This window comes from Rhincodon typus, chromosome 18 (genome assembly GCF_021869965.1).
Source record: "Rhincodon typus isolate 14 chromosome 18, sRhiTyp1.1, whole genome shotgun sequence".
NCBI classification, from domain to species: Eukaryota; Metazoa; Chordata; class Chondrichthyes; order Orectolobiformes; family Rhincodontidae; genus Rhincodon; species Rhincodon typus.
In genome coordinates this window covers 44,362,403-44,375,471 of record NC_063349.1, presented here as the reverse complement: position 1 = coordinate 44,375,471, position 13,069 = coordinate 44,362,403, and the positions used below count along the sequence as shown (strand labels likewise).

Here is a 13,069-nt window from a genome sequence, read left to right as displayed (position 1 = left end):
TGCAGTATAGGGATACCCACAATGTTGTTAAAACGTTCTGTGATTTTGACCAGTAACTGTGAAAAACAGTGATATGTTTCCAAGTCAGGATGATGTGTGGGACTTGGAAGGGAATTTGCAGGGATTGGTGCCTCTTAGAGTATACTTGGAGTGTAATATTTTTGGTAACAGATGAAGTAACGTCCTGCTGATGGGACTGGTGTTGGTATTTAAGAAGATAAAATGGTTTATAGGTCAGAGGACTCAGTAACCAGAGGATTTAAGGTAACCGGCACAAAAAAGGCGATAAATGGAAACTATTTTATTGGTGCAAGTTGTGACCAGGAACGTGTTGTCCAAAAGGGCATTGAAACAGGTTGAGTAGTAACTTTTCAATAAGGAATTTTATAAATACTCGTGAAGAAATATTACAGGGCTATGAAGAAAGAGCTAGGGTGTGGAGTTAAATGGATAATGCTGTCAAATAACTGGCACATGGGCTGAACAGCCTCCTGTGCTGAACCATTTGTTTATTGTGTGATATTGAAGGCAGTGCTTGTTCAGTTGACAGTGATTGGAAGGCTGTGTTACATTGTCAGTATTGTGTGTGAAGCTGTTTCTTCACAGTGTAATGTCTTTGAAAACTTTAGTGTTTCGGTTGCTGTGTGAGAGAGTTTGGACATTATTCAAGTAGAATTCCAGATTCACCAGAAGCTTAGATTTCAGGCATTGAACATTGAAACGCAGAGAGTAGCTGATGCTGCACACAGGTTCTGTGCTGAGGTGTTCATAGTAATTTGCATTGGAAGATGGTTGTATTTAAGTTAGCACAAAGGCTATCTTATCATATCCAATAGTTATATTTTCTGAAAATATCCGGCCTCGTTAGCCTTGGTTTAGTTGGCAACATTTCTGGCCTCTGAGAATCAAGGCTCTGTGTTCAGATCATTCTCAAGAATGGGCACTGTATAAGCATTTTCAGGTGGCAGGACATTCTGCTTTACTTCAATAAAAGCTAAATACTGTGGATGCTGAAATTCTGACCTTCAGCAGGTCTGGTAGCATCTGTATAGAGAGAAATAGAGTTCATGTTTCGAGACTGATATGACTTGTCCTTATAATTCTTTTCAGAGTTTTGTTTGTTGAGCTGAGTGGCTCTCCAGGCCATTTTAGAGGACGATTAAGTGTCAGTCACATTGCTGAGTGTCTGGAGTCATGTGTAGACCAGAGCAGGTAAAGATGGCAGATTTCCTTCCCTAAAGGACATTAATGCATCAGGTGATTCCTGCTCCTCTGATGCTGCTGGGCCTGCTGTATTCATCCAGCTCTACACCTTGTTATTTCATTAGAACTAGTTCCTTTTCACATAGAGATTTTAATGAATTCAAAATTCACCATCTGCCATGGTGGGATTTCAATCCTTGTCCTCAGAACATAAGCCTGGAGCTCTGGATTATTAGTCCAGTGACATTACCACTACACCACTGCCTCTCCTTTGTTTATAACATGGCCTGCCTTGAAGAATTTTTAGAACAGAATTGTGTGACCTTATCACACTGTTGCCCTATCCTATTTGCTCCTTTCTTTGCTCCTTTCTTTGCTTATAAGCCTTACTCTGATTTTGTGGAAAATGCACTGAAGTTCAGTCCCTCATTTCCTTGTTTGTGTTACTGTGTTGACTTTTAGTGAACACGGCCTTTGGATCTCGTGAAAGATTGCAGGTAGCTGCACCATGGAGGTCATCGGTTACTAGCTCTGTGACTAGCAGCACGACAGTGCAAATGGAGTCTTAGTCTGAAGAGCGCAGACACTTACAACCTCAGAGGACATCTCCTTACAACCTTCCAGTTCCTCTTGTCAATATGCATTGATTACATCGAGGAAAGACGATGCCAACTGATTCCTTTTAATGTCTTATTACGTTATATAAAATTACTGAGCAGGTATCCTGTCTCATTTGTGTAATAAAATTGAACATTGCTTATAGTTGTGCAAGTTAATGGTTTCACATTATTGGATCTAAATATAAGATGGTTGTGTGAGGACTTGTAACCATCAGTGCAAACAGAACTCAATTCACTGACCATTGATCTAAACCAGTTTGACATTGAGAGGGAATACAGTCAGGATTGGTTTAGAAACATGGTTAATACATTCATCACATCCACACCTTTATAATCAAATATTTTATTTTTTCTTCCTGAGCTTGCAGGGGGGCATGGGTAAAGTGAAGGCACCTGATCTTACCTAACGTTATAGTGCCAGCTATTGAATGAGCAGTCCACACAATACCATTGTGTCCTGCCTCTCTTTCTAACCCTGAGCATTTGTTATTTCCAGATAACTGATGACTTCCTTTTGAATGTCCTAATTAAACCAGCCTCCACAGCACACTCAAGCAGTGCATTTCAGATCCTCACCACTTGCTGCATGAAGTTTGTTCCTTCTATCATTTTCAATCCTTTACTAATTCGTTGATGAGAAATTTGCCAGGCTAAGAGGGGGCAGGGTAGGACTAATTGGAGAGTTCATTCAAAGACCCAGCACAGGCATAATGGACCATATGGCCTCCTGTATTTGTATCATTGGAGGAGACTGGGTCTGCATGAGTTTTGAAGAATGAAGGCTGACCTTATTGAAGCTTACAAAATTCTTACAGGATGAATATAGAGAAGCTGTTTGCCCTGGACAATGAGTCTAGAACCAGGGGGTATAATCTGAACATAAGGGTTAATCTATTTAAAACTGAAGTAAAGAATAATTGCTTCACGTTGGGTGATTAGAAATATCTACCATAGAGAGCTGTGGAGGCTCAGTTATTGAGCATGTCCAAGACAGCTGGATAGGTTTCTAGATAATAACAACATCAAGGGATATGTAGGTAGTGTGAAAAATGGTGTTTAGATGATCAACCACGATCTAATTGAAAGTCTGAACAGGCTTAATGGGCTGTATGACCTATTTCTGATTTTATGTTTCTGTTTCATCCACAAATTCCTCAGGCATATAACAAAACTACAGGAGGAGAAATCAAGAGCAATTGAATTGAACCACAGCAATAGGAGTAGGCCATTTAGCCTTTCAAGCCTGCCTTGCTGTTCATTACTATCATGGCTGGTCAAACACTTCAGTGCATTTTAACTACTTCATCCCTAAAACCGTTTGTGCCACTGGTAATCAGAAATCACTTAATCTTTGCCTTAAACATACTCAAAAGACTGTTTACAATCCTGATGGTAGGAAAGTCGAAAGATTCACAAGCCTCTGACAAAATAAATTCTGCTAATCTCTGATCCAAATGGCATCCCCCTTATGAAATTGTGCTCCTGGTTCTAGATTTCCCCAACAAGCTGAAATGTTTTACACTGTCTATCTCCTTATAGATGTTGTAAGTTTCAATGAGAGCACCTCTCATTCTTGGAGACTGAGCCTGGTTTGCTGTTGTGTGTGGTGTTATATGTATAATGGCAACAGAGCTGCTTTAACACTGTAAAACGTCCCAAAGAATCTCGGATATGTTATTGAACTAAACTTGACCTTGAGTGACATGGGGTACTGGTGTAGGTGACAGGAATGGGAAGGTATGGGGAAAGTTTTCAGAGCTTAGGATCCCGGCATCTGAATGTCTGCCTAGCAATAGAACAATTCAAATTAGGAAACTGAAGATGACATGATTAACTGATATTTTGACAGTTTGGACCATTGGAATTGATTACAGATGTGGGAGGGGAGGAGTTGGCAAAGCTACTTATAAATGATGTCATCAAGATGACAAATAAGAGGGAGTTAAGGATAGATCCTTGTGGATACCAGCAGTAATGGTGTAGGAATGGGAAGTGAAGCCATGCAGATGATTCTCTGGCCATGACTGGATAGATAAGAATGAGAACAGGTGAGTGAAATCCCAGCCACCTCTTCCACCAGTGACAAAGGAGTCTGTGAGTTCTTTGCACCTTGTTCACGGTGACGTAGAAACATTTAAAAAATGGCTTGCAGAAAATAAGCTAAGAGTTGTATTTGGATTGCAGGGTGATCCACGGGTAGCAGATTTGCACATAGTGTGTGTTTTATATATATAGGAAGGAGACAATGGGAACTCCAATGATATTTCACTGCAATGAGGACTGTAAATCACTTCAGGAAACCATCTGGGGCATAGAGTGAGAGCAAAAGAAGCATAAAATAATAAGTTGCAAAACAGAAGTTGCTGCAAAAGCTCAGCAGGTCTGGCAGCATCTGTGGAGAGAAAGCAGTGTTAATGTCTGGGGTCCAATGACCCCTTCTCAGAACCGACCGGAAACGTCAACTCTGATTTCTCTGCACAGATCCTGCCAGACCTGCTGAGCTTTTCCAGGAACTTCTATGTTTGTTTCTGATTTACAGCATCCGCAGTTCTTTCGATTTTTAAATAATAAGCTGCGTTGGTTCTTTCAGTAACAACAGCATTGATCTTTCCTGTAACATGTTGCAATGGTCTTCCTTGCAACAACTGCATTGGCTCTTTACGTTGGTCCTTCCCTTAACTGCATTGATCCTTCCCAGAACATGCTGCACTGATCATTCCTGTAACAAACTGCATTGCTCCTTTCTATAACTACATTGATCCTTCCCTCAACATGCTGCACTGGTGTACTTAGAACAGTTGCACTACTCCATTCTGTAACAACTGTTGTGCTGTTTCTTCTCCCAATTGAGTTGGTCCCTTCTGCATAATACTGCATTGGCCCTTCTCTCAACGTGCCGTGTGCTGGAGCTGCTTCTAACAACTGCATTACTCTAACTAACAAGTGAGAGTCCATCCACTGACGCAACGATGAGATAAATACGCACATTATTTTATAAACAATGAACTGGTTACGTTTTAATTCATTCAAAATCTAACATCAAAGGTAACTGACCATAAACAAGCCATGGTTTACCAACATTGCCCACGTGCTACTGTTACTATGGGAACTATTTTCGAGCAATGAACTCAGATAAATCTGCAATTCAAAGTGAGAGCTGGGACTTGCAATCTAATGGAAATTTACAAGGTAACTGTCGAACTCCGGGCATTGGGAACTTGCCCCCAGTCACTGACTTCCATTTACACCCGGAAACGTAGCGGCTTCGTGCAGGAATATACGGTATTCCCAGCAGGAATATTTGTAGGCAACAAGAATGTGAAACATTCCCAGCCAGAATGCAATGTTTAATCGCAGCAGCGGCATTCGCTCTGATCATTTAACACTGAAATGTAAACGGGTAATGAATTATATTCCCATTGGTGATAGAGGACTTGGAGAAAACACACAGGTACTGGGGAGTGTGAGGTGTTGCTTAAAAAAAAGTATGTGGATAAACAGTAACAGAAATTGTTCCATTGCTTGATCTCCGTTAGCACTTAAAACGTGAGCCAGTGTGTGTAAGTTAATGCCATTACAATGGATTTGAGGTCGTCACTCGTATCCGGGAAATGATCATTTGGGTACCGGAAGATCCCGTAATCAACGGTGATAAATGACCTGAGTCAGAGGTAGATACATTCTTGCTTGAATGAAAGATGGTCCGGGGTGGGGGCAGGTGTAGCCGTAATCTTGTTGAACATTGAGCAAGTTCGAGTGGCCTACTCCTTGCTCTTAATTCATACGTTGGTATGTTTTTAGCGACCCTTTGTCATATAGAGTCTGTGACAGCTTGTATAGAAATTCTGCCAGTGTCGCTCTCAACTCACAGTTTATTTACTTCAAGGTCCCATCCAATTTCCTTTTGAAACCATTCATGCTCGCCAGCTGTAAGTTCGCCATTAGCACTCTCTGCAGAAATAAATCCTTTCTCACAACTGACCCTCCCGTCCCCACAACCAACACCCACGTCCAGTCACCACATCTCATGTTCTAAACCTTGCATCAGTCTCCCCTCATCCTTCTATCTTCAGCTAATTGGAACTGCTTCTCCTTGTTTACCTTTCCCAAACCTTTCACCATCTTGTCCACTTCAATCAGACCTCTTCAATAGCCCAACAAGGGAGGAAAATTGACCTGGAAAACATTGGAAATTTCACACTCACCCTGAGGAGACAGTGAAACTGGCAGTTCAGGCCCTGCAGTAGATCTGGGAGCTATGACATTGGCAAGGGTGCTCCCAGGGACCAGTCACATTTCCTGGATCAAAGCATAACATCTGCCAGTAATGTCTCTACTTAAATTACCACAGCTTCTCAACACATACTGTTGCATTCATACCTCTTACAACTCCACTCTCATAAGCATCCCTGGTTGTAATCACATCACCATTGGCAGCTGCTCCTTCGGTTGCCTGGGTCCTAAGTCTCTTCCTAAACCCCTCTGCCTGACTCTCTTCCTTTAAGATAGTCCTTAAAACCAAGTCTTTGCTTGCTGTTCATCAATCCTAACATTGCCTTCAGTGACTTGGCATCAGAATTGGATAACTCCCTTGAAGCAGGTTTTGGGGGTTTCACTAAAGACAATAAAAGTTGTATTACTAAATAAAAAACGAAAGAACTGCGGAAGCTGTAAATCAGAAACAAAAACAGAAGTTGCTGGAAAAGCTCAGCAGGCCTGGCAGCATCTATGAAGAGTTAACACAATGTCCGCTGACCCTTCCTCAGAACAAGCTGAGCTTTTCTGGCAATTTCTGTTTTTGTTTTGAAAGTTGTATTACAATTTGTAGAAATACAAATCCTAGTTGATGATAATAACTCATCACTGATTCCTCAACTAGAGGCATCATCTCCTGTTTGTTGCATTATTGCACAGATCTCCGTAAAACACTATATCTTAAAAGTCAGCTAGATGGAATCATGCCATGTGACACTCTAGTATGGGAGGCCTCCACCTTACCTACAGACATACAGTGACATAATAATCTAAGTACCTATACCAGATTGTATAGGCTCTTGTGATGCAGTGGTAGTGTGACCTTTGACCTGGGTTCAAGTCCTACCCATTCCAGCAGTGTATCATAACATGTCTGAACAGGTGGACCAAAAATACCTATAAGCTAGACTGTATAATTAAATGTGATATTAGTGTCCAAAGTTAGTTGTTAATAAATGTCTACCTGACTCAATACAAACCCAAATCTATGGTGTCAGTTAAATGGGCTAACTTAGAGGTAATCATAGCACCATAAGATATAGGAGCAAAATTAGGCTATTCAGTCTGCTCCATCATTCAATCATGACTGATATGTATCTCAACCCCATTCTCCTGCCTTCTCCCCATAACCCTTGATCGCCTTGCCAATCAAGAACCTAACTATCTCTGTCTTAAGTACACTTGATGAGTTGGCCTCTACAGTCCTCTGCAGCAATGAATTCCACAGACTAATCCCCTTCATCTCAGTTCTAAAGGATTGTCCCTTCACTCTGAGGCTCCAACCTTGAGTCCTAGTCTGTCCTACTATTGGAAGCATCTCCTCCATGTCCACTCTACCCAGGTCTCTCAGTATTATGTAAGTTTCAATCAGATCCCCCTTTATCCTTCTAAACTCCATCAAGTACACACCCACATTCCTCAACTGCTACTCATATGACAAACCCTTCATTCCTGGGATCATTCTTGTAAACCTCCTCTGGAACTCCTCCAATGCCAGCACATCCTTCCTTCAATATGGGACCCAAAACTGCTCACAATATTCCAAATGCAGTCTGACCAGAGCCTTATACAGCGCTCAACAGTACATTTCTGCTCTTGTATTCTAGCCCTCTTGAAATGAATGCTAACATTGCATTTGCCTTCCAACTGTGAACTGAACGTGCATGTTAACCTTAAGAGAATCTTGAACTGGGACTGTCAAGTCCCTTTGTGCTTTAGGTTTCTGAAGCCTTTCCAATTTAGAGAATAGTCTACACTGCTATTCTTCCCGCCATAGCATAACCTTGTACTTTCCCACATTGTATTCCATCTCCCACTCCTTTGCCCACTCTTCCAGCATGTCCAAGTCCTTCTGCAGCCTCCTGGCTTCCTTAACACTATCTGTCTTTGTGTCATCTGCAAACTGATCAACAATGCCCTCAGTTCCTTTGTCCAGATCAGTAATGTATAATGTGAATAGCTGCAGTCCCAACACAGACTCCTGTGGAATGCCAATAGTCATCCACTGCCATTCTGAAAAGACCCCTTTATCCTCACTCTATGCCTTATGCCAGTCAGCCACCCCTCTATCTATTCCAGATCATATCAGAATTCACGCTATCAAAATCCTTAACAATTTGGAAACCCTTATTAAACCACCCATCAGGCTGGTACAAGCAGTCTCGGTTTGTGTCAGGCTGTCCTGATGACTTTCATGCCCCTGTTTCTGTTGGAGTCTGTGCAGTTGGAGCTTTAGAGCTTTTATGGGTCCTCTTTGTAACAGGGAAGTGAACTTGTGCAGGGGACTGTCAAACTCTAGATGCATAAGCCCAAAGCACCAAGCCAAGTGCTGACATGAGCTGGTAGTGTTCAATATGTTGAGTGGTGGACTCAATGGTCTCCTCTTTGATTTCAGTTTGTGATTCCCTTTGCGCTGGCTCTGCTGCTGCGATTTGAGTTTGGGTTACCAGAAAGACCTCTCAATTCATTGAAGGCCCTCTTCCGAGTTTTGCCGATCATCGTTCTTATAGCTGTGGTGCAGGAGAAGCACCATGGAAATGAATTCTCGCTTCGACTGTCCGCAGGGCTCAGCTTCTCTGCTGCAGGTGAGACATGTGTCAGGGTGGCAGGTGCTAATGAACATTCTAGTTCCAACTCAAGAGGTAAATGTAGGTCACGGGCCTGGAGAATTTATTGCCAAGGCTCAAGGTGTGAGGGCACTGATTCATTAGGTGTTCTCTCAGTTTAGTCAGTTGGACAGCTGGCTTGTAATGCACGGTGGTGTCAACAGTGTTGAGTTTGTTTTCTGCACTGACTGAGGTTACTATGGAGGGTTCTCCATGGTGATCCTCAGGTTAAACCACCACTAGTTTTCTCTCTCTAGTAAGGGAGCAGCCCTATGGTCTGGTAAGACCTTGGCAAATTTACTCTTCTACAGATTCATTATCTTCTCCTACAGTCTAGGCTCCATCTCTCCTGTCCTACATCCCAAAATCTCAGTTGTTTTCCGTCACTAAACCTTGCGCTCCACAATTGGCTTTAGAAACTCAACACTACATTTTCACAAGGGGAACAATATAGCTATAAAGAAGGGCTTTTGGCCTATTGTACCCATGCCAGCACTTTGAAAGAAGGGAGTTGACCTGATTTTATTGCAATATTTTTGGCTGCGGATGCGTTTAAAAGTGTCAGTGACAGTGTCTGTGCTTCCAAGATTTAAATCCTCTGTCAAAGTTGCAGATCCTAGGAAATTTAATGCCCATTACATTTTCACTGTATCATTACATTTCATCCAATCCACTCAATTTACCCAGCGGTTTTATGATTTGGTTTGTGATTGGAACAAATCCCACAATTGTTCCAATTTTAATGGAAAAGACTTTTGAATAATGAGTCAAACATGAACTGACAATCAGAGCTCAGATCAGAGGATTTAAGTTCCAGCACAGAGACCAGGCTGATATTCCTAATGTCGATATTAAGGGACTGTCGTGCTGTCGAAGGGTCAGTTCTGAGACAGGGTTGCACTATTGGAGGGTCAGTCCTGATGAAGCACTGCACTGTCAGAAGGGTCAGTTCTGAGGGAACTGTCAGGAAGTTAGTACTGAGGGAGTACTACACTGTCGGAAGGTCAGTCCTGAGGGAGCACCACATTGTCAGAAAGTTAGTACAGCAGGAATGCTGCAGTGTTGGAGAGTTAGCACTGAGGGGTCAGTAAACTGTTGGAGAATCACTACTGAGGAAATGCTATACAGTCAGAGAGTGAGGAATGGGACAGTGCTGAACAATTTGAAGGTAATTACTGAGAAAGCACTATGCTCTCAGAGGGGCAGTACGAAAAGATGAATAAATGTTGGCCTAGCCAATGAGGCCCACAATTGTGAATTAGTAAAATAGAATAAAGGGGAGTACTGAGAGAGTGCTAAAACATCCGAGGGATATAATCAGCATTTAATGTCTATCCCTATGCAGCTGAGCATCTTGGCAGGCCCATTTTTCGCAGGTGATTAAAAGTCAACTACATTGTTATGGGTCTGGTATCACATTAAGCAAGAGTGACAGATTTCCTTCCTTAAAGGGTGTTAATGAATCAACAGATTCTACAGCAATCACTTACCATTAGTTTATTGTACAGATTTATTTAATTCATTATTAGCTCCCTAGCTGGGGTTGGGAGTTCAAACTGATTTCTGGTCTTATACTGTAGACTTCTGGGCGACTGATTGCATAATGTAACCATTGTGCAAGGTACCCAACTCTGGGAGCTTGCTGTGCACAGATTAGCTGCTATTTCTCTGACATCACTACAGTGACTTCACAGCAAGGTCCTTCCTTGATTGTAAAACACTTTGGGATGTCTTGAAGTGGTGACAGGGGTTAAGTAATTGCAAGTCTTTCTACGACAGGGTCAAATCAAATGAGCCATTTTGAGTAATTGAATGAGTTTTGCGATATTTGACAGTAATTCTGCTGTGGCTCAGCTGGTCACACGGTTGAATTCAGGACCTTATGAGTCAAGGGCAAGTCCTGGCCCAGAGATTTGCGCAATAACCTGAAGGCTGTCACTGTGTGGCGTGTTGATGCAGTGCTGCACTGTCTGTGAAACCCTCTTTCCAATGAGATAATAAATAGAGATCCTGTCCATGCTTGTTCAGATGGATGGGAAAGATTCCACAAGGGAGCTCTTCCCCAATACCCTGGTCAACATTCACCCCTCAATCAACTGCACAAACAATGATGATGAAATGCTAATTATCACATTGGTGTTTGTGGGAACTAGCTGTGTGCATGTCTTCCTGTTGCCTTTTTCTATCTAACAACAACGACTGCCCTTCATTGGGTGTAAAGGATTTCTGAGATATTCAGAGTCACGAAAGTAGCAGTACTTGGTTGCAAATCTTTATTTTTAACCTTGCAGGTGACCTGTGTTATCTTTACAGACAACAATACATCATCATTGGGATCATCTGTTTCAGCATTGCCTACTGCCTGTATGCTCTGGCCTTCAAACTGAAGAATGACAATTTCCTCCTGGCATGTTTGGCATGCTTCATAGTGATTGTAGTTTATCACTTTATGACTCCCAAACTGCGTGGGCTACGGGGTCCTGCTGCAATGGTTTACATGACAACAGCCCTGCTAATGATCTGGAGGGCAATGGCTTGGTATAGAAAGTCACGGAAATACAACAGCTTGGCTGCCCTTCTAGGGGCTACCCTACTTGTGGTGTCTGAAACTGTCCTTTCCACTCACATATTCCAGTTCCCTGTCCCTCAAAATGAATTAATTGGGAGATACCCCTATTACTTAGGGCAGTTATTCATCGCTTTGGCTGCCCTTTCATAAACAGAAACAAACAAGAATCATTTACTCATTCTATTCTTTCACATTTTTGGGATGTAATTTTCATTTACTCACCCTCCCCAACCCCACTGCCCCCTGCCCCTTGTCTTCCTACGGCCACTGCTCAGCTGAAACCTCTGCTCACTGGAGGGACCAGGATGGATCAAGCTGTTCATTAACTTGTCAGAAGACGAGTCGCCAAAAGCTGCCCTTGGTCACACAGTCGGACTAAACTGGGAGAAGCTGGAGCTGCTGTTGACGTGGAGTTTTGCACCTTGCAGAGTTGCAGTCTTCACCATCTCCTCACCCCAATCCTGTCACTCCCTGTGGGATGTTGTTAGTTCCATGGTTTGTAGCAGTTTGCAGGGAGGCTCAGAGGGAGAAGATGCAATCCTCAGCCACTAAAGCCAGCTCTACTCCCCACCACCCCCCTCCCCCACCTCTGTTCATGATCTGAACCTGGAACTAGAAACTAAAAAAGGCAAGATGATTGAGGCGGAGGAGGGGGGGGCTTCTGTGCAGGTACACGTTCCCTTCCTCACACAAAAAAAATCCTACGACTCAAGACCATTGCTTTTCTAACCTGTCTGACCAAAACTAGCGAAATGCTGAGAGAGATACTTGACAATTAAATTTGAGAGGGAATAAAGTTTGGAATAACTTGCTGATTTGTGCACATCACTGTTTAATTCAGAATTGTTGTGGTGACCATTCAGCCCCTCAAGATCTGCTTCAGCTCTTCAAATGAGACCAGGTGATAACCTCTCGCTTTCTCCCCCATACCACTGCACACTGATGATATCTAAATAATCAAACAATGCCCTCTTAAAGTCTTAATTGAACCTGCCTCCATTGCACTTTCAAACAGTATATTCTTAACTCCTCGCTGAGTGCAAAACGTTTTTTCTCACCTCACAGTTTGCAAGTCATTTTAAATCAGTGTCCTCAAGCTCTTGATTCTTTTGCAAGCAGGAATTAATTTTCCCAATCTACTTCAGCCAGTCTGCTCATGAGTTTGAAAACCTCATCAGATCTCCTCAGCCTTTTTCTCTCAGTCCCAACTGAACCAGGACTTCATTAGAATACAATCAGGGAACGTTTTTTTAAAAATGGTACAACTGCCTGTAAAACTACTGCCCGCAGCTATTTCCAAACATACACAATCTTAAACCCCTCTCATTCCTTCATTACCAATAGCCCTTACTGCCTTTAGAACATGCAGTGATTCTTCCCTCTGACCACCAATCCTGATACAGAATAGCCATAATTAAGCAATCCAAGCATTAACTAGAAACACAACATGATTTGTTAGTCCAAAGCTAGAGAGTCTTGCTGAACAGAGAGACCTGTTGTTAAAGTTTCTCAGCTGCAACCATCAGGACAAATGCAAGAATGCCAAACTTAAAATCGATCAACGGCAGGACAAAGGGTGCTGATTGGTCGACAATTTGATATTGATTGGCCAAGGCCAAAAACCTCAGGAACACACCACCCCATTTAACAACATTCATAACTTTGCAAAAGATGACAACTTGCTATAAATAATCAGTCGAGGCAATGCAGGTATTCCAGGGAGTGCTGAGTAAGGATCGTGCTTCTTAATAACCTTCACATTAAAGCATTTCACTGAGAAAGGGACTAGAAACAATTGGATATTCATTTATAAAAAT

General features: G+C 42.4%; 2 protein-coding genes across 2 annotated transcripts in view; both read left to right on the top strand.

Moving 5' to 3' along the window:
• pwp1 (PWP1 homolog, endonuclein) overlaps positions 1-1,965 on the top strand; it is a 42,023-nt gene extending 40,058 nt beyond the window's left edge. The window contains exon 15 of the mRNA XM_048607965.1: positions 1,666-1,965. Coding sequence (XP_048463922.1) covers positions 1,666-1,772 — 107 coding nt within the window. The 3' untranslated portion in view covers positions 1,773-1,965. The remainder of the gene's footprint in view (positions 1-1,665) is intronic.
• A 3,014-nt stretch (positions 1,966-4,979) lies between these two features.
• Positions 4,980-11,408, top strand: LOC109921097 (lysoplasmalogenase-like protein TMEM86A). Its single transcript, XM_048607600.1, has 3 exons — positions 4,980-5,012; positions 8,473-8,662; positions 10,975-11,408. Exons 1-3 carry the CDS (start codon positions 4,998-5,000, stop codon positions 11,400-11,402), a joined length of 633 nt encoding a protein of 210 aa, XP_048463557.1. The 5' UTR covers positions 4,980-4,997; the 3' UTR covers positions 11,403-11,408.
• Positions 11,409-13,069: the final 1,661 nt, after the last annotated feature.